This window comes from Lissotriton vulgaris, unplaced genomic scaffold (genome assembly GCF_964263255.1).
Source record: "Lissotriton vulgaris unplaced genomic scaffold, aLisVul1.2 SCAFFOLD_1159, whole genome shotgun sequence".
NCBI classification, from domain to species: Eukaryota; Metazoa; Chordata; class Amphibia; order Caudata; family Salamandridae; genus Lissotriton; species Lissotriton vulgaris.
The window spans coordinates 551,029-575,714 of NW_028249137.1; the positions used below are offsets into that span (position 1 = coordinate 551,029).

The window sequence follows — 24,686 nt, forward strand, 5'->3', positions numbered from 1 at the left end:
TTGTGAAGATTATGTTCAGTGTATTTTATCGTGACGAAAATCCAAGAACAGAAGTGAAATCCAGGTGAAGAGAGTGAAGACCGCACCAGCTTTTCTCCATCTAGCATCGCGCCCTGCCTGCTATCATGTTCCCAGCACCATGGAGCTTAACTGCCCCTGGCTGACACACTCCGACGCACATCTCGGTCATCCCCACCCACACAGCCTGAAACGGTAGTCACCATAAGTGCCTCAGTAGCCCAAGGCAGACAGTAACTACACTTTCTGATCGGTTAGTGACCAAGATCTGCTTACTTGTCAGGTCTGCTTACTTGTGCTAAGGGCACATCCTTTTTTCTGAGACTACCTAATCTAGCTCTAGTGCAACACTAACTCGAAAGCACGGGCAGCCGGCTGGAGGCCTCCAATGGACGCCAAGAGGATAACGTCTGTTTGGTGAGCTCACTTTTGTCAATAAATTCTGTTTGCATCTACAGCTGCCTCCTATGGTCAGATACTTGGACAACTCAGTCTGTGTCTCTGTGGTGTGCTAGACAATGCCCAGTGGATGCAACATCCCCTCTTAAGCATTCACTCTTTCTAATTGGGTGGGAAACATCCTATTCTATGTAGGAACTTGTCTGTATCTAATGTCACAATTCCCTTCTGATCTGTGCTCCTTACGGAACATGATGTAGAATCTCAATGGTAATAGGGATACATTCAATGACGCATGTGCCTTGAAAAAAAAAAAAACAGTGACACTATAGCCTTAGTCCCAACAAGAACGAATGAGGTTATGAAATGTTTTTTTGTAAACAGCCAGGGACTGCAAGAACTCCAAAATACAGATCTGGTCGGGCACTGCTTTTTTATTGCGTTATGTCTAATGTCCAGTGCACCAGAGTTCCAAACCTTCAAGAGTGCAACTTTACTGATCAACTTCTGTAAGCACGGACACCCCTGCATCTGAACAAAAGGGACTGCGCATCGGAGTGCCGCCGCGCTGCCCGCGGCGACCCGGAAGCTCTTGGCCGGCCGGCGAATCAGGTCGCGGCCGACCGGAAGTCCCGCCTCCCGAGGTCCGCGAGCCCGATTGAGAAGAGGAGACGAGCCGCGCCGCGCCGTGAGGAGCCCGCCGGAAGAGCGCAGTCGGTGAGTGGGGCCCAGGGCTGAAGTGAAGTGCGTGCGTGCCTGTGTGTATGCCTGGGAGGGGAGGGGGGGAGTGTGTGTGTGTGCGCGCGTGCGTGACTGTGTGTGATTGAGCCTGTATGTGTGTCGTATGCCTGCGTGTGCATGCGCGCGCCTGTGTGTGTGTGTGTGTGTGTGTGCGCGCACGCGCGCCTGTGTATGCGTGCATGCAGAGGGGTGGGGGCTGGCTGTGTGCGAGCAGGGGCTGTGAGTTGATCTGCGCAAGCGCGGTCAGACGCGCGCTCCCGCGGGGAAAACTGCGAGCTCGTAACAGATTGGTGTCCTCATTCCCCAGCATTCTCACTAACGGGCCACAATAGGTCTGAAGCAGACACCTTCAATGCTCACGCATTGAGGGTAGGTCTGCTCGACCTAAAAAGAGCTCCAACCAAAGGGACTATCGGCCTTCTTCTCCGTGGAAAGAGCGCATCCAGTACCGGGGGGTAAACCTAAGCAGGGCGCGAACCCAAGACCTATCTTGGCCCGTCTCTTCAACTTCTGTGACAGACGCCATTTTGCAGGCAGCTAGAGCGTCCCCTCCGGTGAGGATCCTTAACTCCACACTGGCCTTTTTTCCGGACTATACGGCAGAAGTTGCGCGCCGCAGGAGGACGTTTTGAGGTCAAGAAGGAACTAAGAGCGAGAGAGATCCCATACTCCATGCTCTTCCCGGCTAAACTGAGAGTCGTATAAGACAACAAGAGTTGTTTTTTTGACACTGCTGAACTAGCGAGAGACTGGCTCGAAGGATGGAGACCTGCAGATCGAACAGATCGAAAAAGGACAAAAGCGCGGGACTTCCGGAGGGCTCACAAACGTCTCACAGAACGGAGGAAGAACTCTCACAAGACGGGGATATAATGGACGATGGCGCCAGCAAAGAACACTAATCTCCTGAAGGACAATCAAAAACTTGACCTTATACTTTGCAATCTGTCTGAAGGTTGGCTACAGGACACTGGGCTGAGGGCTTCCGAGGAGTGTATGAGGGGCCACCGGCTTCGGAGAATCTTCACCCCCGCGAGCAAGTATTTGGTGTGGGGGATGAGACAGGCACTCTGCTAAGTTGGGGGGTCGGGCGGTTTTATGTCCGTATAGCAGGGGGGCAGGGAATGGGGTTGTTTGGGGTATAGGGTTTTTTTTTGTTATTTGTTCTGTTTGACTCAAGGAACTAATGTACAGCACGACAAATTGAACACTCAGATGGGTATATACCGAACACTATGGCAAATAGATCCTGAAGTAAACAAGTTAGACCTAGTGGATATGCAATGGCACACAACACACAATCAGCTACTATAAATGGGAACACGTGCACAGGTCCGGTTACTCCATTACAATTAATGTCCTGGAATGTGAGGGGCCTAGGAGACAAGATAAAGAGGGGGTTGGTCCTACAGGGTATTAAAAGACTGAATCCAGATCTAATCCTTCTTCAGGAGACATACTTGGTGGGGACGGCGAGCAAAGCAATGGACAGACGTGGATATAGTATGGTGGTGCACTCAGACTTTACCTCCGGGTCTCGTGGAACGGGCATTCTAATGAAAAAGGAGTCTCGCTTTATACTGCATTCCACGAGAGCCGATGAGTATGGCCGTTTTGCAGTGGCAATTGGGCAATGGGAAGGCAAACCACTCAACATTGTTTGTGTATATTCCTCCGGCATTGCATGCGACTACTCTACCCGAGTTAGGGAAATTACTGTTCGATATTTCGGAAGGTGACCTAGTAGTGGGAGGGGATTTCAACGCAGTGGCGCACAACACACAAGATAGGTACCCGACCCGAGCACACACGCTTGGCCCGTCCCGTTTTCACGACTTCATCGAGGCGCAAGGGCTGTTGGATGTTTGGCGGCACCTCAACCCTGAGGGCCACCAGTACACTTACTACTCCGCAACTCATAATAGTCTGTCCTGCATAGATTACTTTCTCACACTAGGGGACGGCCACCTTACAATTAGTGATGTACAGATTAGGCCATGGGGTATCTCGGACCACTCCCCCCTCACACTAAACCTCTCGAGTTCAGGAAGGGTTCACAAAAGGCTGTACCCAATCTATCCGGGTTATATTAAGATACCACATGTCCGGAAAGAGTTGAAAAAAACGACCCAGAACTACTTAGTAGAGAACACTTGCTCTGTAGCATCCCCCACTACCCTATGGGAAGCGAACAAAACAGTACTGAGAGGTCATGCCATTACAACGATAACAGGGCGTAAGCGCATGCGGCAAAGGGAATTGCGGGAGCTGGAACTAGACCTTGAAGCAGCAAACGCGGCACACATGGAACACCCAACAGAAGACGCACTACACACACTTAATCTATGCCAACAAGCGCATAAAGATCATGTGCGGCAGCAAACTATTGAGAATATAACAGCAACGGCAACTAGAGTATACGACATAGGTGATAAGGCCAGTAACTTACTGGCGTGGCTGGATTAAAAAAAAAAAAAAAAAAAGAGGGTAACAGGACCATACTACAATTGGCAGACCCGAGTGGGCAGCTGCATTCGCACCCATCAGAAATAATTGATATCCTCGCGGACCACTTTCAAGGAGTATATACTCCGGAAAGGGAAGTCAGAACGAGTGATGCGACACTGGCACTCCCAAAGGTGCGCACCCCGACTTTACCCCAAGATGCAGTAGATGAACTGGAGGCGGACCTGACGATACAAGAGATACAGGCAGCAATCAACACCCTACACACAGGGAAAGCGGTAGGCCCCAATGGTATCCGGGTTGAATGGTACCAAACGATGGTGGACACATTAAGTGGGCCGTTATTGGCCATGTATAAAGATAGCTTGGAGCGAGGGATACTGCCTCTGGATCAACGGATGGCAACTATAGTTGCCATCCCGAAACCTGGAAAGCCAACCGCTGAGTGTACATCGTACCGCCCAATCTCGTTGCTCAATGCGGAAGCCAAGATATTGGCGAAAACATTGGCAACCAGATTGATGCCTCACCTAACTCGACTGATCCATCCAGATCAATCCGGTTTTATGCCCCATAGGAGCACGGCGCTGAACCTCCGACGAGTCCATGGCGCACTGGCGCGGGCCCCCCTATTGACGGAACCAGCAGTCATTCTATCACTGGATACTAGGATGGCGTTCGACTTAATGGAGTGGCCGTACCTCTTCGTAGTCTTGGCACACATGGGCTTCGGCCCTAAATTTATCGCTTGGATAAAACTCCTATACACAGAACCTGTTGCGCATGTGGCGGCCAATGGACACATTTCACAAGAAATACCATTGGCCAGAGGAACAAGGCAGGGCTGCCCACTCTCCCCCTTGCTGTTTGCGTTAGTCCTAGAGCCACTGGCAACGGTCATTAGAGACACTCCATTACTGAAAGGGGTGAGTTGGGGGGAGCACTGGGAAGACATAATTTCCCTCTACGCTGATGACATGTTAATATACCTGTCCGACCCAGCCACTGGCATCCCTATATTACTAGATGTATGCAATACACATGGTATCCACTCGGGCTACACTATAAATTGGTCGAAATCGGTCATTTATGAACTAAAAGGTCCTCTGCCAAATCTACCCAACGAATGCCCGTTGACAATTGTAGACTCCTCGTTTAAATACTTAGAAATCTACGTCGCCCGAGATGCCTCAATCCATTTTACTCAAAACCTGTTACCTCCACTCACTCACTTAAAGGCAGATGCAAGATACTGGACAAATTTACCATTGACACTTTTAGGTAGAGCGGCCCCGTTTAAAATGAAGGCACTTCCAAGTTTTTTGTATGTACTAGAAAATACGCCAACCCTAGTTCCACCCTCATATTTTAACAAGCATTTACAATGCAATGGTCTCGGCATCATTATAGGTAGAGCTATTGGCATTGCTCATGACATTTCTTTTTTTTTCTTTAAATCATAAATAAATGGCATTGTCATTTACATTGCCAATACACAGCACTCTGCACCTGCACTCACTCCTCTGCGCACTCTGCGCACTCTGCGCACTCACTACTCTGCACTCACTACTCTGCACTCACTACTCTGCACTCACTACTCTGCACTCACTACTCTGCACTTTGCAAACTCTGCACTCACTACTCTGCACTGTAAGTTTACGTTTTAGGAGAGAATTATTCTGTCCTGCAATTTCTTGGAAAAAAACAATGTTTACAAAAGCTTGTCAGTGAAAAAGCGGTCCGTTTGTTGGTTATCATAGTTCTGTAGCCTGTGCTCCCCGCCAAAACCAGCCTAGCAACTCAGAGGTGAAAACCAAAGGAAGCCGACCACCTCCGACCCAGACAAAACAAGATAGGGACTCAAGCACTGGCACACACTAAACATAAAATCACACAGTGAGGGCATGCCAGGAGCTAGGCGAACCGGCGCGACTGTGAAATAGTTTACAAACCTAAAATCTGCCCACTTCATGACCCTATCGGTTCCCACAGAATGGCGCCTGCGTCCTATTTTCATGTCAAAAACAAATACTTCTCATTTTGAGGAGAATGCCCGGCCTACTTTCGGATGTCGAACTGCACTGACGAGTCATGTCCCTTGCGGTAAAATAGATTAGGGAGCATTAGGGTCATGCAGGGCGCCATAGAGCTTTCATCACCGCCACAGAAATTCACCTAGGCCGGTTTAAATTGCGTTGCGCAATATACCACTCTGATCGGAGACCGGTAACACATCACTAGTGTCTCACCCAGGTTTCACGAAGCCTCAAATATTTGTGTTTCCTTGGAAACCGATACCTAAAATGAATGTTCTGTAAAGCCACCAGGTGGAGGGGGTGGGGATGGGCGTCAGTCAGGCAGCTATGCCTCTGAACAGAGCAGTGTCTGCTGACTTAGAGGGAAACGACTTGTTAAGCTGCGGCTGTGGTTATGTCCAATTTTAGTGTTTCTAATGTCGTAAAATGGCGTGCTGTCTTTACACACACAACAGCAGAGTGCATTTTACCCATAAAAAAGGCAGCTGCTCCCGAGGAGTGCTCAAGGCGAGAACTTCCCCAGAAAAGGAGAAAACGCCCTCAGTACAAGACAGTGAAGAGTGTTGGCAACACATAATCAAAGCATGCAGCATTCCTGTAATAAACCATTCTTTGGCCTGCAGCCCCAACGGACTAACTAATTGATGCATTCATTTGTGAATAGCCGGTTATCTGCAACCCCTGTAATAGCGCTCATCGTGTGCACTTAACTTTCATTGCAACTCGTCGCAAGCTCACGTGCTCTCGAGGGGGGTGGAGTAACTCCCACTGCCCCCGGAATTCCGCCGCGGCCGCACCGGAAGTCAGGCAATGTCGCCTGTGACAGGGGCGGAGCCGCGTCCGGACCGGAAGAGGAGGCAGGCGGAGGAATTGCGTCGAGCGGCCCGGGGCTCCTACGAGCGTGGAGAGCCCCGGGGCCGACACCGGGACGTTGAACACGTGTTGCGGGTTCCCTTGACCAAGAGGGATTCCCGGGAAAGGAGCTACCAAGAGCCGCAGCGTCAACTATCCCTGCCCGTGCAGAGAGCGGAGTCCCCCAGATTGCCACAGTAAGTTAAAGGGGAGGGGGGAGAGGGGGGGCTGGTGCACGTGTGTGTGTGTGTGTGTGTGTGTGTGTGTGTATATATGAGTGGGGGGGTTCTGTATGTATGTGCGTGCGTGCGCGCTTCTGTGTGTGTTTCTATGTATGCGCATGCGTGTGTTGTGTGGGACCTTCGCGCAGCGCTCGAACTTATGCGCGTGCCAGTGTAGAAACGCCTGCGCGCGGCCAGGAGTGTCTCCTGGGAAGCACACTCGCTGACAAAAGATCTCGGTGGAGACGCGCTTCCGCGCGGCTAGCCGAGACCTAAAAAATGCTTTCCACCAAGGTGCCCCCTACCTGAAAGAAATGGAAATATGTGCAAGGGTAAATAAACAAATATATAGGCTGCTTTGGAGCAAGTGTAACCTTCAATTACCGTAGTCACTCAGCTTCATGGTGACAAATATTTTTTTTTTTAAGAGGTAATATATGTGTGTATTAAAAGGAGTGCACCCTTTTAATAGATACCTATAAAAATAGGTACGCTAGATATAGTTTGAATGCTTATCACTAAATTGTATATTTGTAAAGCACTTGTTTTATCCAAAACAGTAATTTGCAGCATCCTCTTTTATATAGTGTAATAGAATTTTAGAATAATGACATTCACAGTGCTTCCTATCCCAGACTGGGACCTCGTAGCACTATAAATAAGTCACAATTCCTGACTGCACCAGTCAGGGTTTAATTCTGTGACTCTGGTCACACACGAAAGCATCTGCAGTGATCACATTAGGCAACTGAGGTTTCTTAAGGTTAAAAAGTACATTCCCCTTTAATTAGTTTAACTTGCATTTTGTTTCATTTGAGGTGTGCATGTTTTTATATGCAGTTACCTGAAGGCTTCATACTCACTGACCCTACGTCATGCCACTCAGTTGTACCGTCCTCACACCTTTTTTATGGCCTGTAGATGCTACGTGTAAATGAAGGCAACCTAGAAACATGACTTACAGGCTATCTTCATTAAAATGTAATTGCAGACCCATGTGTGCCTCCCTGGGAATACATACATACACAGCCCCCCAGGTGGGCGCGCCCCAAAGTGTGAAGACCTCTGACTTACGGTCTAGCAATTCTGGTCCTTTTGACAGTCACAGCAGGCAGTTTCTGTTCAACCTGACTCAGCTTCCTGTAGTTTCCCTCCTTTAGGCAGCATCTTCCTAATGCAGGGGGCGCTCCTAAGCAGCCAGCCAGTTCCTAACTTCAAGGAAAGCCCAGGACACCTGCTCCTTGCAGGCTGCTGAGCTACTCAGGCTTCTGGTCCTGATCCTGGTCAAGGGGAATTGGCAGTCAATAGCTCATCCCCTAGCCACTGCAGTGGGACCCCAGATTCTGAAAGAGGAACTTGGCACCCTGGGAGGGTAGTTTATGTCCCAGATTTGTTCTCCGTTTGTAGACCGAGTTTGTGTATTTCACTAGCCAGAGAGCGGTTTCAGGCCATCTTGACTTTCGCGTATTAGCTCCAGTCTGGTCCTGGCAGGTCTTTGTCTTGTGGTGTCAGCAGGAAGGTCGGTGGGGGTAGGAGCCTGCTGTCGGAGAGACCCAAAAGACCGCAGCGTTTGCCCACTAAACATCCACTTAACCTAGTGTGGAAACCAATTCTGGAAAAGAGCGTTCCAGGAAAGGGGCGGGGTTTACCGTACACAATAAAATAACTCAGTCTCCCATCTTGCACATCCTTCAGCCTTGTCCCAGAAGTGATGAGAAACCCTGCAATTCACAATGCTGTCTGGGGTGATCTGTAACCCTCCATCTTGGGTTACACTTAAGCGCAGGATTTCAAAATCGATTTCATGGGGCCACCTGCTTAGGCCACCGAACACCATACACAGCCCCACCGTGCATGCATTGTGCTCACACGTACGTACAGGCGCGCAACATACGTATCATCCACGTGCAGCCTGAAGTGTAGTTCGACATAATGAAAAGCAGGCCTCTCTGTTCCTTTAGTAATTCGACCAAAGCGGCAGCGTTAGCACCACTAGGTGGCGCCAAATGCGATGTTTTCTCCTCACCCCAGTCCACAAATTGCCTTCAATACAAATCCTCCTTGGTGGGATACCAAGAGGGCCCCCGCAAAGGGTTTGGCGCCCATCCCCCCCACAAACGCTTCTGACATGATTGCCACAGAGGTTGCTGTGGGCTGCAGAGCTGGCCCGGTGCTGCAGAGCTGGCCTGTGCTGTGCACTGGCAACAGCTCTCCACACAGCACAGCAGCGACCGCTGCGAACACTGCACGGAAACGACAGGCTCGCGCCTTGGCCTGTGCAGCCTCCTGCCAATACCGTGGCGCGGTGTTGTTTGCAATAAATCACCGCCGTGCCAGGTGAGGGTTATGTCATTATTTGCAAACCTACAGAATGTAATTATGCTCGTGAGGGGAAGAAAGGTGCCGAGCGCGAGGCGGGGCCTACTGGCAGCGCCGAGGAGGCTGCACGTGCTACGTTTGTGCGTACGCTTCTACCTGATCACGAGCAAGGACGCCGGAGTGATGCCACGCTCCATTTCTTGCTGGTTTGACTTCTCGTTTTGATGAACTGCAGAGTTTTGGGTCACCCATCGAGCTCTGAAAATCGCCTCGCTTCCTTTCTATTCTTTTGTGCAGTGTTTAGAATTCCATGCATGGAGGTATTTAAAACAAGCAGGCGAGGCAGGAGATCCCGAACTCAGTGAGCGCAGGTAGGACGGGAAGTCAGGCAAAGTCGCCTGTGACGGGGGCGGGGCTGCGTACGTAACCGGAAGAGAAGGCGGAGTGAAAGCGTCTCACGAGTCGCGACGCCAGAAGGAGAGCGGAGTCCCTCAGAATTGATCTGGTAAGTTACAAAGGGCTGGGGGGGGGGGGCTCGGTTCCCTCGTTGTGTGTGTATGCATGTGTGCGACGGCGGGGGAGGGGGGTGCACGTGTGTGTGTGTGTGTGTGTGTGTGTGTGTGTGTGCGTGTGTGTGTATGTCTGCGGAGGGGGGGGTGGATGTCTGTATGTATGTGCGTGGGCGCTTGTGTGTGTGTGTGTGTATGCGCATGCGTGTGTGTGTGTGTATGCGCATGCGTGTGTGGTGCTTGCGCTTCCCAGGAGACAGCGCCTGGCCACAGCGCGCGTTCCAGTTACAAATCGCCTGGAAGGATGCGCGCGGCCGGGACTGTCTCCTGGGAATCATAGTCGCTGACAAAAGATCTCCGGCGGAGACGCGCTTCCGCGCGTTGACGCCGAGACCTAAAAAGGTGACAGCAGTACTTTCAGGTTTGTTATGGGGAGAAAGCCCGGCTCGGGTGGCACATATAAAACTCAACCGTGGGTGGTATGACTGTGGGATAGCATTGCCGAATAAACAGTTGTACTACTGGGCATCCCAGCTCAAGGTGATAAACCAATGGATCCACGCATCGCAAGAAAACCCAGCTTATTTGGCGGACAGAACACAGCTAGGCACGCAGTCTACTGGCACCATTATATAATAAAAGTCTAATGGCAAAATTGATAGGCCAGACGAAACATACGGTAGTACTTTGGCACAAGGCACAGACTAGACTGAAGTGGGGGGGTAATAACTAAACTTACACCTTTGTGGGACACTAAATCACTGGGGTGTCTGAGATACAGCAAGGGATTCACCCAATGGGACAATATAGGAATTTCCACAGTGGGAGACTTATGGACTAGTATTGGCATGATCTCATTCTCACTCTTACAACAACAATATGACCTAGGACCTACAGGTATATACAGATAAGACATGCATTAATGGCAGCCATCGAGCCGGGGACAAAGGTCCCCGAATCTTCACCGTTGGAAGACCGCCTACTCACTGATTTTACGCAAACGGGGGCTACATCACTCACTTATCGAAAGCTGCTAAACAACCTACCTGATCCATTAACTAAACTACGAAATAAATGGGAGGAGGAATTAGGGGAAATGGACGAAACAGACTAGAATGCCGCACTGGCATCCCCGCGGGAGGCAGGAGTGTCGGCCCGCTTTCGATTGATACAATTTAAAATACTGCACAGAGTGTATTACACCAGAACTATCCTATACAGAATACATAGGACTGATCATCCAAATTGTCTGAGAGGCTGCCGAGAGGAAGGGACACTGCTACACACACTTTGGGGATGCCCGATCATTAGTGAATACTGGAAACGTATCATGAGGACCATTTCTCAAACACTAGAAGTGTCGCTCACACCTGACCCGAGAGTCTGTTTGCTGAATGTATGGGGGAAGACTGATCTAACACGTCAGGGACAGCTGTGGGTGACAATAGGAACGATGGCGGCCAAGCGTGATATAGCGCAGAAATGGGGGGCAGCGGACGCACCGACGTCGACACAATGGTGCAAGCACATGGATAGGTTGATGGTGACTGCGCAAGCGGTTTATAAAATAAGAGCCAACCCTCGCAAATGGAACAGGATATGGTTACCTTGGAATAAGTATAGGGGTGATCTGTGTGAGCTTTTACCGGAAGAGGAAGAAGACAGCTCCGATGAGGAAACTGAGTTGGGGGATTGATAAATACCCATTGACGGAATACTGGGAGGGATACGGGCTTGCGAGGGGGGATTTTAAGAAGCTCACTAGAAAGGAATAGAATAGTACATAGGGAAAACCCACTGATATGAACAATTGACTGTATAAAGATATCTTGTTATATTGTTTATTATTCCTAATGAGTCTGTGTTTTTGTTTAAACAAAATATGGAAAAAGACAATTGATTTCTTCATCTATTGATGGAATGTCTCGAACACAATATACTTACATGCTGCCAGACCGGAAGGTTCTCGGCTAAATAGCTGTGTATTACAAACATCAAAATGACTATGGCGTGGCAACCAATATTTGAACACGCGAATGATGTATTGTGTAATTGACAACTGCCAATAAAGTCTTTAAAAAAAAAAAATCATCAAAAGCAGTCTCTTTCTCGTCCCATGGGTCCTGCATAACGACTATATCATGCTTCAAGATAAAAATGTGCCAGTCATCGTTAAAAATTTGGGAATTTAGTCCTGCCATATTCTAGTTTAGAAATTTACTACACGCATGATCTAAACGATCTCTACCATTGCAACGATCGCTTCTGGACCTTTTGGGAGATTACTCTGGGCTGCATTGGTAATCAATTGTACAGCAGGATTGTTATGTTATGTTACAAGAATTTGTATAGCGCATGTACACAAAGCGGTTTCATGGCGCTAGAGTCAAGGGGAGGCTGCAACAGTGAGAGGATTAAATTAGTCATACGCCTGGGAGAACAGCCAGGTCTTTAGCGGTTTCCTAAACTGTGCCCAAGAGGTCTCAGACCTCAGCGCCATAGGGCGAAAGTTCAAAAATTGAGGGCAAAGATCGCAAACCTTAGATCCCCACGTTTCTTGCTTTTGAAGTATACGACAACCTGCAAATTCAAGTGGGAGGACCTAAGGTCCCGAGTTGGGAACGTAGCTCTGAATCCTAGAGGAGATGAAGGCCAAGGAGATACACCACGTTCAGCCAAGGAGCCCGAGCATTCGCACTCCTCGCTTGGCTGTCAATCATTGTTCTCCGGCCCGCCCAAGACTGTGAATCTGTTATTAAGAGGTACAAACAGTTGGGAGGTTTCTGAGGTAAGCCTAGGAGGAACACACTTTGTGGCAGCTAACCCATCGACGTTAAGGTGTGATGTGGAAAAGTGCTTACAGAAATAACCAAATGGCAGAATCTTAACGAAGCTGGTTTTAATCAGCCCAGCACTAGCTTGTCTCAGGATCTCCATTACAACCAAAGGGTTACAAAGGTTAACCACGATATCATCCCCCTTGTACCCTTTTTCCAACCTGCCAAACCCTCCCACACGTCTTGCCAACAATATCGCTTTAGATATGTCCCCGTGGCCAGGCACGTTCATGTTCAACCACTGAATAGTGTTGTTCATAAGGCCCTTTCTATTTTCCAGGTTGCCAACTTTGAGTCTGGGAATGTTCGCATAGGGTGCAGAGGAGTCAATCCCAGAAGCGTGTCCGTGCTGGAATCACATATTACAGATGGCTGGAAGGCTTGATTATCCCTAATGGGGTGTGCTTCGTTGATCTGGTAGGAGCTAGGCTGATATGCATGTATGTATGTATATGTGTTCTTATATAGCGCTCGACTTACCCTAGGGCATCTCGGCGCTTGCCTTGGGAACCAGTCCTGGCTTTTCCCTGTAAGATAACCCATACTGGGCATCCCCAAGGTGAAAGCCAGGCATCCCGCCGCGGGGGGGCCGTTGTGGAGATTAAGCAAGCTAATGCCCAGAGTTGCAGAGTGTGAATCCGTGATTAGAGTAGGCACCGAAGCGAGAATTATCGAGTCCGTGGACAATTGGGCTCAAGACCCTGCCGCGTCGGGAATTGAACCCTGGTCCCGAGTCTGACCTCTGCTTCAGGGTATGCCTCCTCTAACCAGTGAGCCACACTTCTCCTCAAAATCAGGGACTTGGTTATCGGCTGCCCTTCTACCCCTGTGATTGGAAGAATAATTTTTAAGGGGGATAAGGGTGCACTGAGTATACTGAGAACAAGTGAATCCCCTTAAGGCTGGTCGCATTACTATTTTGGCTTCCAATTGGACCAGCCAATCAATAATAGGGCCCAGTTTCACATACAATAGCTCGCCTATGAGACAAATAGGCTGGGTCCAGATGTTCTTGGTGGCAACAGATACTGGCACAAGTACCCCCTCGTCATTACAGGACATATTTCGGGGAGCCATTTTCACTTTTGCAGCAGGATATCTATTTTTTTGTAATTTTAACGTATTTCCTTCCGCATTTAGGTTTGGGCCAACTCTCAGGGTCAGACTCACAGTATGGATCGCTTTCCACCAGGCAGTAGAACTACGCTCGATGGCAATGGACTCCGCTCCCTTTCCGTTTGCTATAGGCACACCCCTCGGGCAGGCCATCATAACGTTAGTAGATGGCCCTCTCGTCCCTGGTAAGGCATCTACATGTAAGCCAGCAGACGTGCCTGAAGCCAATCTAGGCGTACCCAATCTGGCGAGTTCAAACTGACTTTGAGCATAAGGGTGTTGCAGAGGTACTGCTAGGGCAAGCTCCTCAGATGTACCAGCCTTCTTTTATTAGTCATCATACCCACAGCCCGGGTTAAATATTTATCAATGGTAGAGTTCGAGGCGGTGGCAGAGCGCTAGTCGCACCAGGAGATCCCTTCTTTTTGTCCATGCTAGAGTACAGCAAGTAACAGTTAAAACAATAGGGAGCGACCAAGCACCTCAGACTTCCAAGCAAATGCACACGGAGGGGCAAAAGGCATAAATCCCAGAGCACTGCACTGCATTCCAAAGAGCTGCTTTCAGTTAAGTTTGCAGATTGGCATGATGTGTAAGTTCTCACTAAAATTCATGATGCGAGTACTTCATTTGTCACAATTTGGGGTCAGATGGCCAAAGTTTAGAAGCCCACCTGTATACTTGATTACAAGTGAATTATTGCAGATTCCAGAAGTTTCTATCACAGAAATTAAAGGAAAATGCATGATTTAAGACCAAGTTTAAGGTTTGCAGGGCATTTTAGATAAGAAAATCTTGTGGGATCCATGAAAGGAACACCACCCTGGTAAACTCTGGTGGTGTAGTCTAATAAAATTTCTGATTCCCGAGTTTGCATGGGTCGCGCCACACCATGGCCATAAATACCGCAAATACCCCAATTGCTTATCTCTCAACATAGCGCTGTAAAGCCTTTTGTGCGGTGGTCTCTTGGCCCACCACAATAAGTGGGGTGCTGTTCTTATCCGAAATAATGCAAGAAAAATGTAGGTTTCTTACCCAAGTTTAAGGTTTACAAAGGCTTCTGGGTAAAATTACCCGGTGAGAGCCACATACGTCATGTATCCCATATAATCCCCTTGCTGTCTAATTTTTAAAAAATGTACAGGTTTGGTAGATTTCCCTGGGTGCCGGCTGAGCTGCGGTCCAAAACCAACAGCTATCCACACTGCAAAAAAAGGGTAATTTTTCAGTGAAAAACTTTAATATGTCCTTGTTGTGTTTGGGCTGTTCCCGGTCGGGGGAACTAGGCCTACCCACACAAGTGAGGTACCAAGTTTATTGTGGGACTTTGGGGGGAATGTAGATTGTATATGGTAGGAAATGTGCGGCTCCCTGCACATTCCAGAATTTTCAACCACGGAAATGTAAGGAAAATGTGTGTTTTTAGTCAAAGTTTGAGGTTTGCAAGGGATTCTGGGTGAGAAAAACCTGGTAAAAGCAACGCACATCACCAAACCCTGGATTTCTATAGGTATTTAGGTTTTATAATGTATTGGTTGATTAGGTTTCCTTAGGGGCCCGCCTAAGATAGGGCCCAAAACCCACAACTACTGACAATGCAAAAAAGGTATTGGTTTTCTGTGGGAATACGTGGTGTCCATGTTGTCTTTAGGACTGCTTTCTGTCTCAGGCACAGGGCCCACCCACACAAGTGAGGTACCATTTTTATCTAAAGACACATAGGATTATAGAAATGTATTTGTTAATACCAATTAGAGTTCCCTGCATTAGTGCTTTCGAAATTTAAGCATGTGTGTAAGAAAAAAAAAAGAAAATTACCCTCTAAATAATATGCTAATATGGGTACACTCAAATTCAGATATGTACAAATCACCACTGCTCCTAACCTACATAGCTAGTGCCCATTGCAGAAATGCATGGGTTTCCTTGATATCCTTTTCAGTCCACCATATGAACTGGTCTACTGGTTACACAATTAACAAGCATTTGCAATGCAATAGGTCTTGCATTTGCGAGAGTTTATGCTATTGGCATTGTAAACGACAATGCCTTATATTTATGTTTTAAAAACCAACAGGTAAGTAAAAGGCATTTTCATTTAGAATGCCAACAGCTCAAACTCTCGCAAATGCGAGACCTATTGCATTGCAAATGCTTGTTTTTTTTATAAATCCACCCAATTCAGACTAAGCGCGGCTTAGGAAATGCTAAAAAAAAATTAATCTTAGGAAATCTAGCTCTTTGTCTCTTCATTTCGTCCACACACAAATTTTGCAAGTTGTTTTAAGAAAAAACAGCGGTATATTTGAGAATTGGCCACACATCTTTGGCGCAAACTTACACTTGCACCAACATTGGCAGTATTCGGCCCGATGAAATTTGTCTCACTAGTCTGTTGCAGAAGACTTCTGACATACAGGGTTGGGCAAAAGGCTGAGAGGATTTCTGCGTTTATTTTCTATTTCGTCCAGGTTCCCCGAGAGTGAAAACTTCATTGCAATTTGAAAAAAAAACTTTGCATGGAAGTGGGGGAAGGTAAGTCAAGAACTACACAGAACTTTGTATGCGAGAAAACAAAACCTAGGTGAGAAAACAAAACTTTGCACCACTCTGAAGGAGTACCCTAGTTTTGGGAGGTCAGTTTATCTAGCACCATGAACGTCAGTGCCCTTCGTTGCAACTTCTATGCGCTAGGTGCACCTGATTGTGGCCTGAGCAAAACAACTCTGTGTTACAATTCTGCATTTCGACCGTCCAGTACACAACTGACACGCCGCCCCACCTCTTCCATAATACAAACGAAAATCCTCCTTGTTTTCAAACATTTCATGGCTCCCTGAGGCACCGTAGTTGCTGGTTGACGAGAAAGCGCTATTTGGCTTGTGGGAGGTAACATCAGAGTCACCTGACCGCAAGCAGGTCCACATGTTTCAGTGAAGGTACGACTACTCAGAGGATGAAACGCGTAGCTGGAACAGCCAGGAGGGTGCAAACAATAGTGTGCAGAGTCCGGGGCGGAAGTACACGGAAAGGAGAGGTCCAGTCAAAAGGATGGTGTCAGTACCCCCCCACCCTCCTCCGCCCCTCCCGTGTCTACCCCAAGTTCGCGGACGCACAAGCGTTCACCTGTAGTTCTGCTCCAGTGTGGGCGGCTGAAACCTCGACGGGGCAAAGGACTCGCAGCATTGGGCCTCAGGGGAAGTACCGAATTATTGCAATAAAAAACAAGCTGTGTTCGCGTGCACATCTCCTGTCCGCGCAGGAACAACGAACAGGAGACAGGGTGGGATAGGAGATGTGCACACGTGCGAGCGGCATTGAATGAAGCCAGAAAGGAGATGCCATGCGTGCGCACATACTGTCCGTGCGCGCACATGGTTTGTCTCCCTTCGCTCACCAAAGCCACAACAACAGTCTCGCCAAGAAAAGAAGCGTATGCACTGCATTCGCTGGGCGAGACCTAAAAACCATTGAATGGTGTAGCTCAGCGGTTGGTTCTGGGTACCCCATGTTCGTGGAGAACCTACAAACCCTAAACTTCCCCGCACTAGCGGGCAACATGGTATATTGCTTTTGTAAATTAGCCAGGGTTACAAAAAGTTACAAATGAAATCGATGTCCCAATCGGTTTTCTTCTTACTGATTTTCATTATTTCTATATTTTAACAGCTCGTTTCTTCAGAAAAACCTTGAGGGATCTAAACACATGGCCCCATGCTGATTTCAGAATTTGCTCTACTTTAAGAAATCTATAGCTTTTGTGGATCACTCATAGGTTTCACACTGGTTTCCACCACGAACAGGAAGTAAGTTGAAAGCAAAAAAGCTGGAAAGATGGTGACTTTAGCACATCTGTTGATGCCTTTTCTTTGGAGGGTAACAGACACTTTTCTTTTTGCAGAACACGCTTCCTTTTTGACCCCCTTCCCAAAAACTCAAAATGTAGCTATATTTGCCAATTTTCTCGGTCACCAAGGCTGGGGGGGGGGGGTGGGGGGGGGCGGTGGGGTGCAAATTTGGTATGGAGATAAAATGTCATGGAAGCCTAAGTTCGACCTATCCAAATAGCTAAGAAAGTGCTCATGACTGGGGTGAAGCTTCAGCAATTAAGGGGGAGGAGGAGGTTAACAGTGTGACTAACATTGGCTAGTTTAGCTAATCAATGACATATGGGGACAGGTGGGCCATTTTCCGGTTGCTATCAAACCAAATAACTTCCAATCCTATGGGCATATACCTTGGTTTAAGACAAGGCAATATGTTTATACTCCTCTTTTATTCAAGTTCTATACAAGTGAAGGGGCAACTGAGGGATGTAAAAGATCCTCTCCGAAGTTGGGAGAGAACACATAACATTCATGTTTTATACAGATGATATGGTAATAAAGGGCAGATATCATACATGCTGCAAAGAAGCCTGCCTTTTGGAGGGCTATTCGAAGGTCAGCAGTCTTAAGGTCAATTTAGAAAATGCCAAAGATTCTTTGCTTTGGGGACAGAAATGACATGGATCCGTGGTTACTAGACCCAGTTAAAACAGTTAGTTACTACAAAAATGCATGGTCCTGAAATGTGAGCACTAATGCTAAGAAGTAAACAATTGTGACCTCGGCGGGTTGCCTCAAAGGAATCAATTGTTAACTAGTGGGATATTAACAAATGTCTTCAGGAAAAAAGTTACTCTGGTGTGGTACTGCTTCCTTTCACCTTAGGAGAGTTTGTGCGGTTTCCTGGCTTTAAGCTCAACCTTGTTGCAAATGAAGCTCCAGCTTTGGAGGAGGCTGTTGCTCCTGTAGAACACATGGCCAATTTTCGCAATAAGGCTGGAACTAACATTTAGCTCTGTAGAGAACAACTCCCTGGGAAGTTATTTAAATTGGAAACACTATTTGTGTACATTACTCCTCATTGATATTCTGGAAATGATGGAGCAGAGGGAGAATTTTGATAATCAACCATGAACTAGAAAACAATTTAAATGTACAAAGTGTGCAAGATTTAAGAATTATTAATGTAAGTAGATACTGAGAAAATAAATAAAGGTAGAGTTTATCCACTTGCTGATGCAGCTAGATTATTATTAGCCATATATAAAGCTGGTGTGAATCCAGGTGTCTATGATGTTCCATTTTGGAATATTGCAGTTTCTGATGTTCACTCGTGACTAAAGGCCAAAAGAGATCAGTTTTGTTCTGTTATCTGGAATTTCTTTTATAACAGACACAACCACACACCATATTGCTTTATGTCCCACTGGAAAGTATCAAAAGAAGTGTTAAATTTCCCGTTACTGGATGTACATGGACTGACATCCGGGATACAATTTTGTGTGGTCTTAGAGGTCCATCTCTAAGGTCTATCTTATGTGAAACCCTTATGTGCAAATGCTGTTGAAGGGATGTAGGCAATAAAATTGGCAGAGGCAGTCACCTAATATAATTTTTATATTGCGTATTTGTATTTTTTGCAAAATTGTTGACAAACTACAATACAATTAAGGTAGTACATATAGTACACGAACGCCACCACCATACTTGCTAGAGCACCAGAACCACCAAAGCATGTACTCTCAGATTACCATAAATATGTTCGACAGCCAAGTTAAGTAAATACTCACCAGGATTATGGTGTGTAGTAGACTCTCCATTCTGAAAAACATCTCCCGTTACATTCATTCTACCTGGATTAAAAGGTCCTACACCAGTCTTGGTCTGCGAAGTTAAAGATGGAGGATAAGTTTGTATATTGATACCAAAATTATTTGACTGCAGTCCGTTGGATACATCTCCCAAATTGGAATTCTGTAAGGATGTTACATGTGTAATCATTAGGTTCATATCACGTCCTTCTGTACTTCCCAGGCGACCATCACTCACTGTGCTCATACCAGTCTCTAAAGTGGTGACATTTGCAATTCGGATTTCAGAGTCTGGTTCTGTGGTTATCCCACCGGCACCCAATCCAGCATTTACCTTACTCCTTGTAAAATTGGAAGAGCTGTTAGAATCTGCTATTCGCCTTTCATTAAAGCCTGATGCAATATTGGCTTGCACTTGGGTAGGCTCAGGATCATCATCATCAATGATTATGGTCTCACTTATGCTTTCCCTCTGAGAATCAACGTCTTTCGGAGGAGGCCTTGATCTAAGGTCATGTATCTGAATCTCACCTATCCTAGAGGATGGAAATGTATTGCTTCGCTGATCTGACGTAACTGGAGGAGGAGGGTTCTGTGGTATTTGTACAGGTTCAATAAAAACAACATCATCATCGTCCTCTTCCACAGCAGAGGTCTGATACTTAATAGGTCCAGAAACTATAGTAGGATGAGACGACGGTCCACTAAAAGAGTTTCCAACGTTTGACAGCCCAGTTGCCATTGCTGGTGTTCCCAAAAAAACAGAATGCTCTGAAAATCCTCTTAAAGCATTTGTGTCCATTCCAGAGTACCTGTGGTAAGGAGAGAAACACTCATATTAAACCTCTAACAAAAGAGTAGATTTATTATAAAAAATAAAGTACAGCTTATTTTACTGAACAGATGTTTGGCAGTTTTGCACGTTTGGTGCACAATGGGCAAACCTAAGCACTACAGTTCACTTGTGGGTAAATATTTTTTTACTTGAGATGTCAATTGCAATGCAGTTTTAGACCTAGTTGCAATATTGTGTACATTTCAAATATAGGCAAGCTTTGAAGAGTTTTGACTGAAAGGTTTACCATGATGTGCTAGAGCTCCATCCTGCTTCAGGTGTTTGTATTTAGCATTTATCAATCTATGCTACACAATGAGGTATTGTGGCATTGTCTATACTGGTATTAACCGCATCGCTGCGGCGGTTATTTTTCCGCTACGCAGCTTTTTTTCTAAAAGCCGCGTTAGATGACGAGCTCAGCTCGTCATCCGCACACGCCCACCGTGGCTGATGACGAGCTGAGCTCGTCATCAGCATCGAAGGGGTTAAAGTTCAAAGTTAACATGACTAACAAATTACTAAAAGGCAAAGCCATTAGGTCCCGCCTTGCCAAAGGAGTTCGCTGAATTCTTCGCTTTGCCAATGCTTGTTGCCAATGACGAACAGCATCAGCAAAAACAAGTAAAACAAAAAAAGCCAAAGTGGTTGGTCCCAGTGTTAAATTTACGTATCCATGCTTCACCAGGTATAAGCACAAATACATCAATGCTGTGGTGGCTTTTGGTTTCTTTTATTTACCATCTCAAGATGGGAGCTGCCCTCTAAAAAAAGAAAACAAACCAAATTATTTATAAATAAATAAAAAAGATGAGAGATAAGTAGTATGGAGAGCGACAGAAGGCCAGTCGGGGGTTAAAAAAAAAAGCTGAAGAGGATGTGGTGGTGGGGAAAGCTTGGGAGGATGAAGCAACATGAAGTGTGGGGTAAATCAACCAATCATGAGTAACTGGCTGACAAAGCCCACTACGTATTTGGTACTGTACACAATATTTCTATTGAAAACAAACAGTTCGAACGTACGTTATGAGGAGAGACCTGAAAGCTACTTAATGAGACTTTATTAAAAAAAATAAGCCACTGCCTTAGCCAACGTGTACATAATAAAAATCTGACCGTTAGTGGCTCAACATTTTTCAATAAGAGATGCACTGCTCACAAGGAAACCTGCATTATGCGGTCCCTATGCATTTCTAAATTTCTGAATCCCATGACATTTTTCATGAGTTTGCATACACCATTCAAGAAACAATGGTTGTGCAACTCCCTAGTCACCCTTCACCATCACTGGGCCTCCTAGTATTGTCCATAGTGCGTCTAAAGTTCTTCAGACAAGTTCTGTGGAAAAGCATTTCCAACATAAAATGTTCTGTGTGTGACACACAATGCATACAGTATTACATTCTATATCACGTCCAGCAATACATCGTTTTTCATTGGTGCTCTCACTGGCTGGCTTCCATTCATGCAGAGCGAGTTCATACATTTGTCCTTTTACTAATAAGTCCTATAGAATTGCCCAAGACTGAATTGTGCCTGTGGTGACACTACTTCTAGGTCGAGATACATTAATAGGGGGCCCTAGCACCCAGCTGAAAAAGCCGCGGGTACAAAGATATATAAAATGTGCATGGCTTTATCAGCTGCAAAGCAGAAGCGCAAATGTACCAATTCAGGCCCCAAGCAGTGAAAGCATGGTGCAAATACCAGGTGACACGGATCACCAGAAACTTACAAAATATGGTCTTGCCCTCCTGCTGCTCAAGCGACCACGCAGGATAAAAAGAAAATACGCATCCTATCATATTCCTTGGCTGATATGACTTCCATAGTTTACAGCATGCCCTGATAGTCTGCAAGATGTGGTCAAAAAATAAGTATATACATGGGTGTGTTCAGATACGAGTCTGCAGCTACAACACAAGATACAAAATGATTGATGTTCTATACTAGTTTCACAGTACTAAACAATGGGAATTCATGCAATCTATTTTTAAATGAGGATGCCTGCAGCTGGCTGGAAAGCGGGAGGTAACAGACCTGAAAAACAAGCATTTACAATGCAATGGTCTCGGCATTATTAAAGGTAGAGCTATTGGCATTGCTCATGACTTTCTTTTCATTTTTTTTTTAAACCATAAATAAATGGCATTGTCATTTACAATGCCAATATAATAGCTTAATAGCTCGCAAATGCAGGACCTATTGCATTTACACCCACAAAGTCACCTACACACACAGAGCCCCACACACACACACACAGCCCCCCCCACACACACAGAGCCCCCCCCACACACACACAGAGCCCCCCCCACACACACAGAGCCCCCCACACACAGAGCCCCCCACACACACAGAGCCCCCCACACACACACAGAGCCCCCCACACACACACAGAGCCCCCCACACACACACAGAGCCCCCCCCCCACACACACACACACAGAGCCCCCCCCACACACACACAGAGCCCCCCCCCCACACACACACACACAGAGCCCCCCCCACACACACACAGAGCCCCCCCACACACACACACAGAGCCCCCCCCCCCCACACACACACACACACACACAGAGCCCCACACACACACACAGAGCCCCACACACACACACAGAGCCCCACACACACACACAGAGCCCCACACACACACACAGAGCCACACACACACACACAGAGCCACACACACACACACAGAGCCCCCCCCACACACACAGAGCCCCCCACACACAGAGCCCCCCCCACACACAGAGCCCCCCCCCCCACACACACACACAGAGCCCCCCCCCACACACACACAGAGCCCCCCCCACACACACACAGCCCCCCCCCACACACACACAGAGCCCCACACACACACAGAGCCCCACACACACACAGAGCCCCACACACACACAGAGCCCCACACACACACAGAGCCCCACACACACACACAGAGCCCCACACACACACACAGAGCCCCACACACACACACAGAGCCCCACACACACACACAGAGCCCCACACACACACACAGAGCCCCACACACACACACAGAGCCCCACACACACACACAGAGCCCCACACACACACACAGAGCCCCACACACACACACAGAGCCCCACACACACACACACAGAGCCCCCCCACACACAGAGCCCCCCCACACACAGAGCCCCCCCACACACAGAGCCCCCCCACACACACACAGAGCCCCCCCCACACACACACAGAGCCCCCCCACACACACACAGAGCCCCCCCACACACACACAGAGCCCCCCCACACACACACACACACACAGAGCCCCCCCACACACACACACACACAGAGCCCCCCCCACACACACACACAGAGCCCCCCCCCCACACACACACAGAGCCCCCCCCCCACACACACACACACAGAGCCCCCCCCACACACACACAGAGCCCCCCCCCCCACACACACACACACACAGAGCCCCACACACAGAGCCCCACACACACACACACAGAGCCCCACACACACACACACAGAGCCCCACACACACACACAGAGCCCCACACACACACACAGAGCCCCACACACACACACACACAGAGCAACACACACACACACACACACAGAGCAACACACACACACACACAGAGCAACACACACACACACACACAGAGCAACACACACACACACACACAGAGCAACACACACACACACAGAGCAACACACACACACACACACAGAGCAACACACACACCCAGAGCAACACACACACACAGAGCCCCACACACACACACAGAGCAACACACACACCCAGAGCAACACACACACCCAGAGCAACACACACACCCAGAGCAACACACACACCCAGAGCAACACACACACACACACACACATAGAGCAACACACACACACACACACACACACAGAGCAACACACACACACACAGCAACACACACACACACACACACACAGCAACACACACACACACACACACACACAGAGCAACACACACACACACACACACACACAGAGCAACACACACACACACACACACACACAGAGCCCCACACACACACACAGAGCCCCACACACACAGAGCCCCACACACACACAGAGCCCCACACACACACAGAGCCCCACACACACACACACACACAGAGCCCCACACACACACACAGAGCCCCCCCACACACACACAGAGCCCCCCCCCACACACAGAGCCCCCCCACACACAGAGCCCCCCACACACACACAGAGCCCCCCCACACACAGAGCCCCCCCCACACACAGAGCCCCCCCCACACAGAGCCCCCCCCCACACACAGAGCCCCCCCCCACACACACACACACAGAGCCCCCCCCACACACACACACACAGAGCCCCCCCCACACACACACACACAGAGCCCCCCCCACACACACACACAGAGCCCCCCCCCCACACACACACACAGAGCCCCCCCCCCCACACACACAGAGCCCCACACACACACACACACAGAGCAACACACACACACACCCAGAGCAACACACACACACACCCAGAGCAACACACACACACACCCAGAGCAACACACACACACACACACACAGAGCAACACACACACACACACACACACTCAGAGCAACACACACACACACACTCAGAGCAACACACACACACACAAACTCAGAGCAACACACACACACACACACACAGAGCAACACACACACACACAGAGCAACACACACACACA

At 48.0% G+C, this 24,686-nt stretch overlaps 1 protein-coding gene across 1 annotated transcript in view; it reads right to left on the reverse strand.

Annotated features, from left to right (window-relative positions):
• LOC147663691 (zinc finger MYM-type protein 2-like) overlaps window positions 1-24,686 on the reverse strand; it is a 578,556-nt gene that overhangs the window by 500,587 nt on the left and 53,283 nt on the right. Inside the window, exon 2 of the mRNA XM_086950262.1 lies at window positions 19,135-19,967. Within this exon, the coding sequence (XP_086806388.1) occupies window positions 19,135-19,957 (823 nt within the window). The 5' untranslated portion in view covers window positions 19,958-19,967. The remainder of the gene's footprint in view (window positions 1-19,134; window positions 19,968-24,686) is intronic.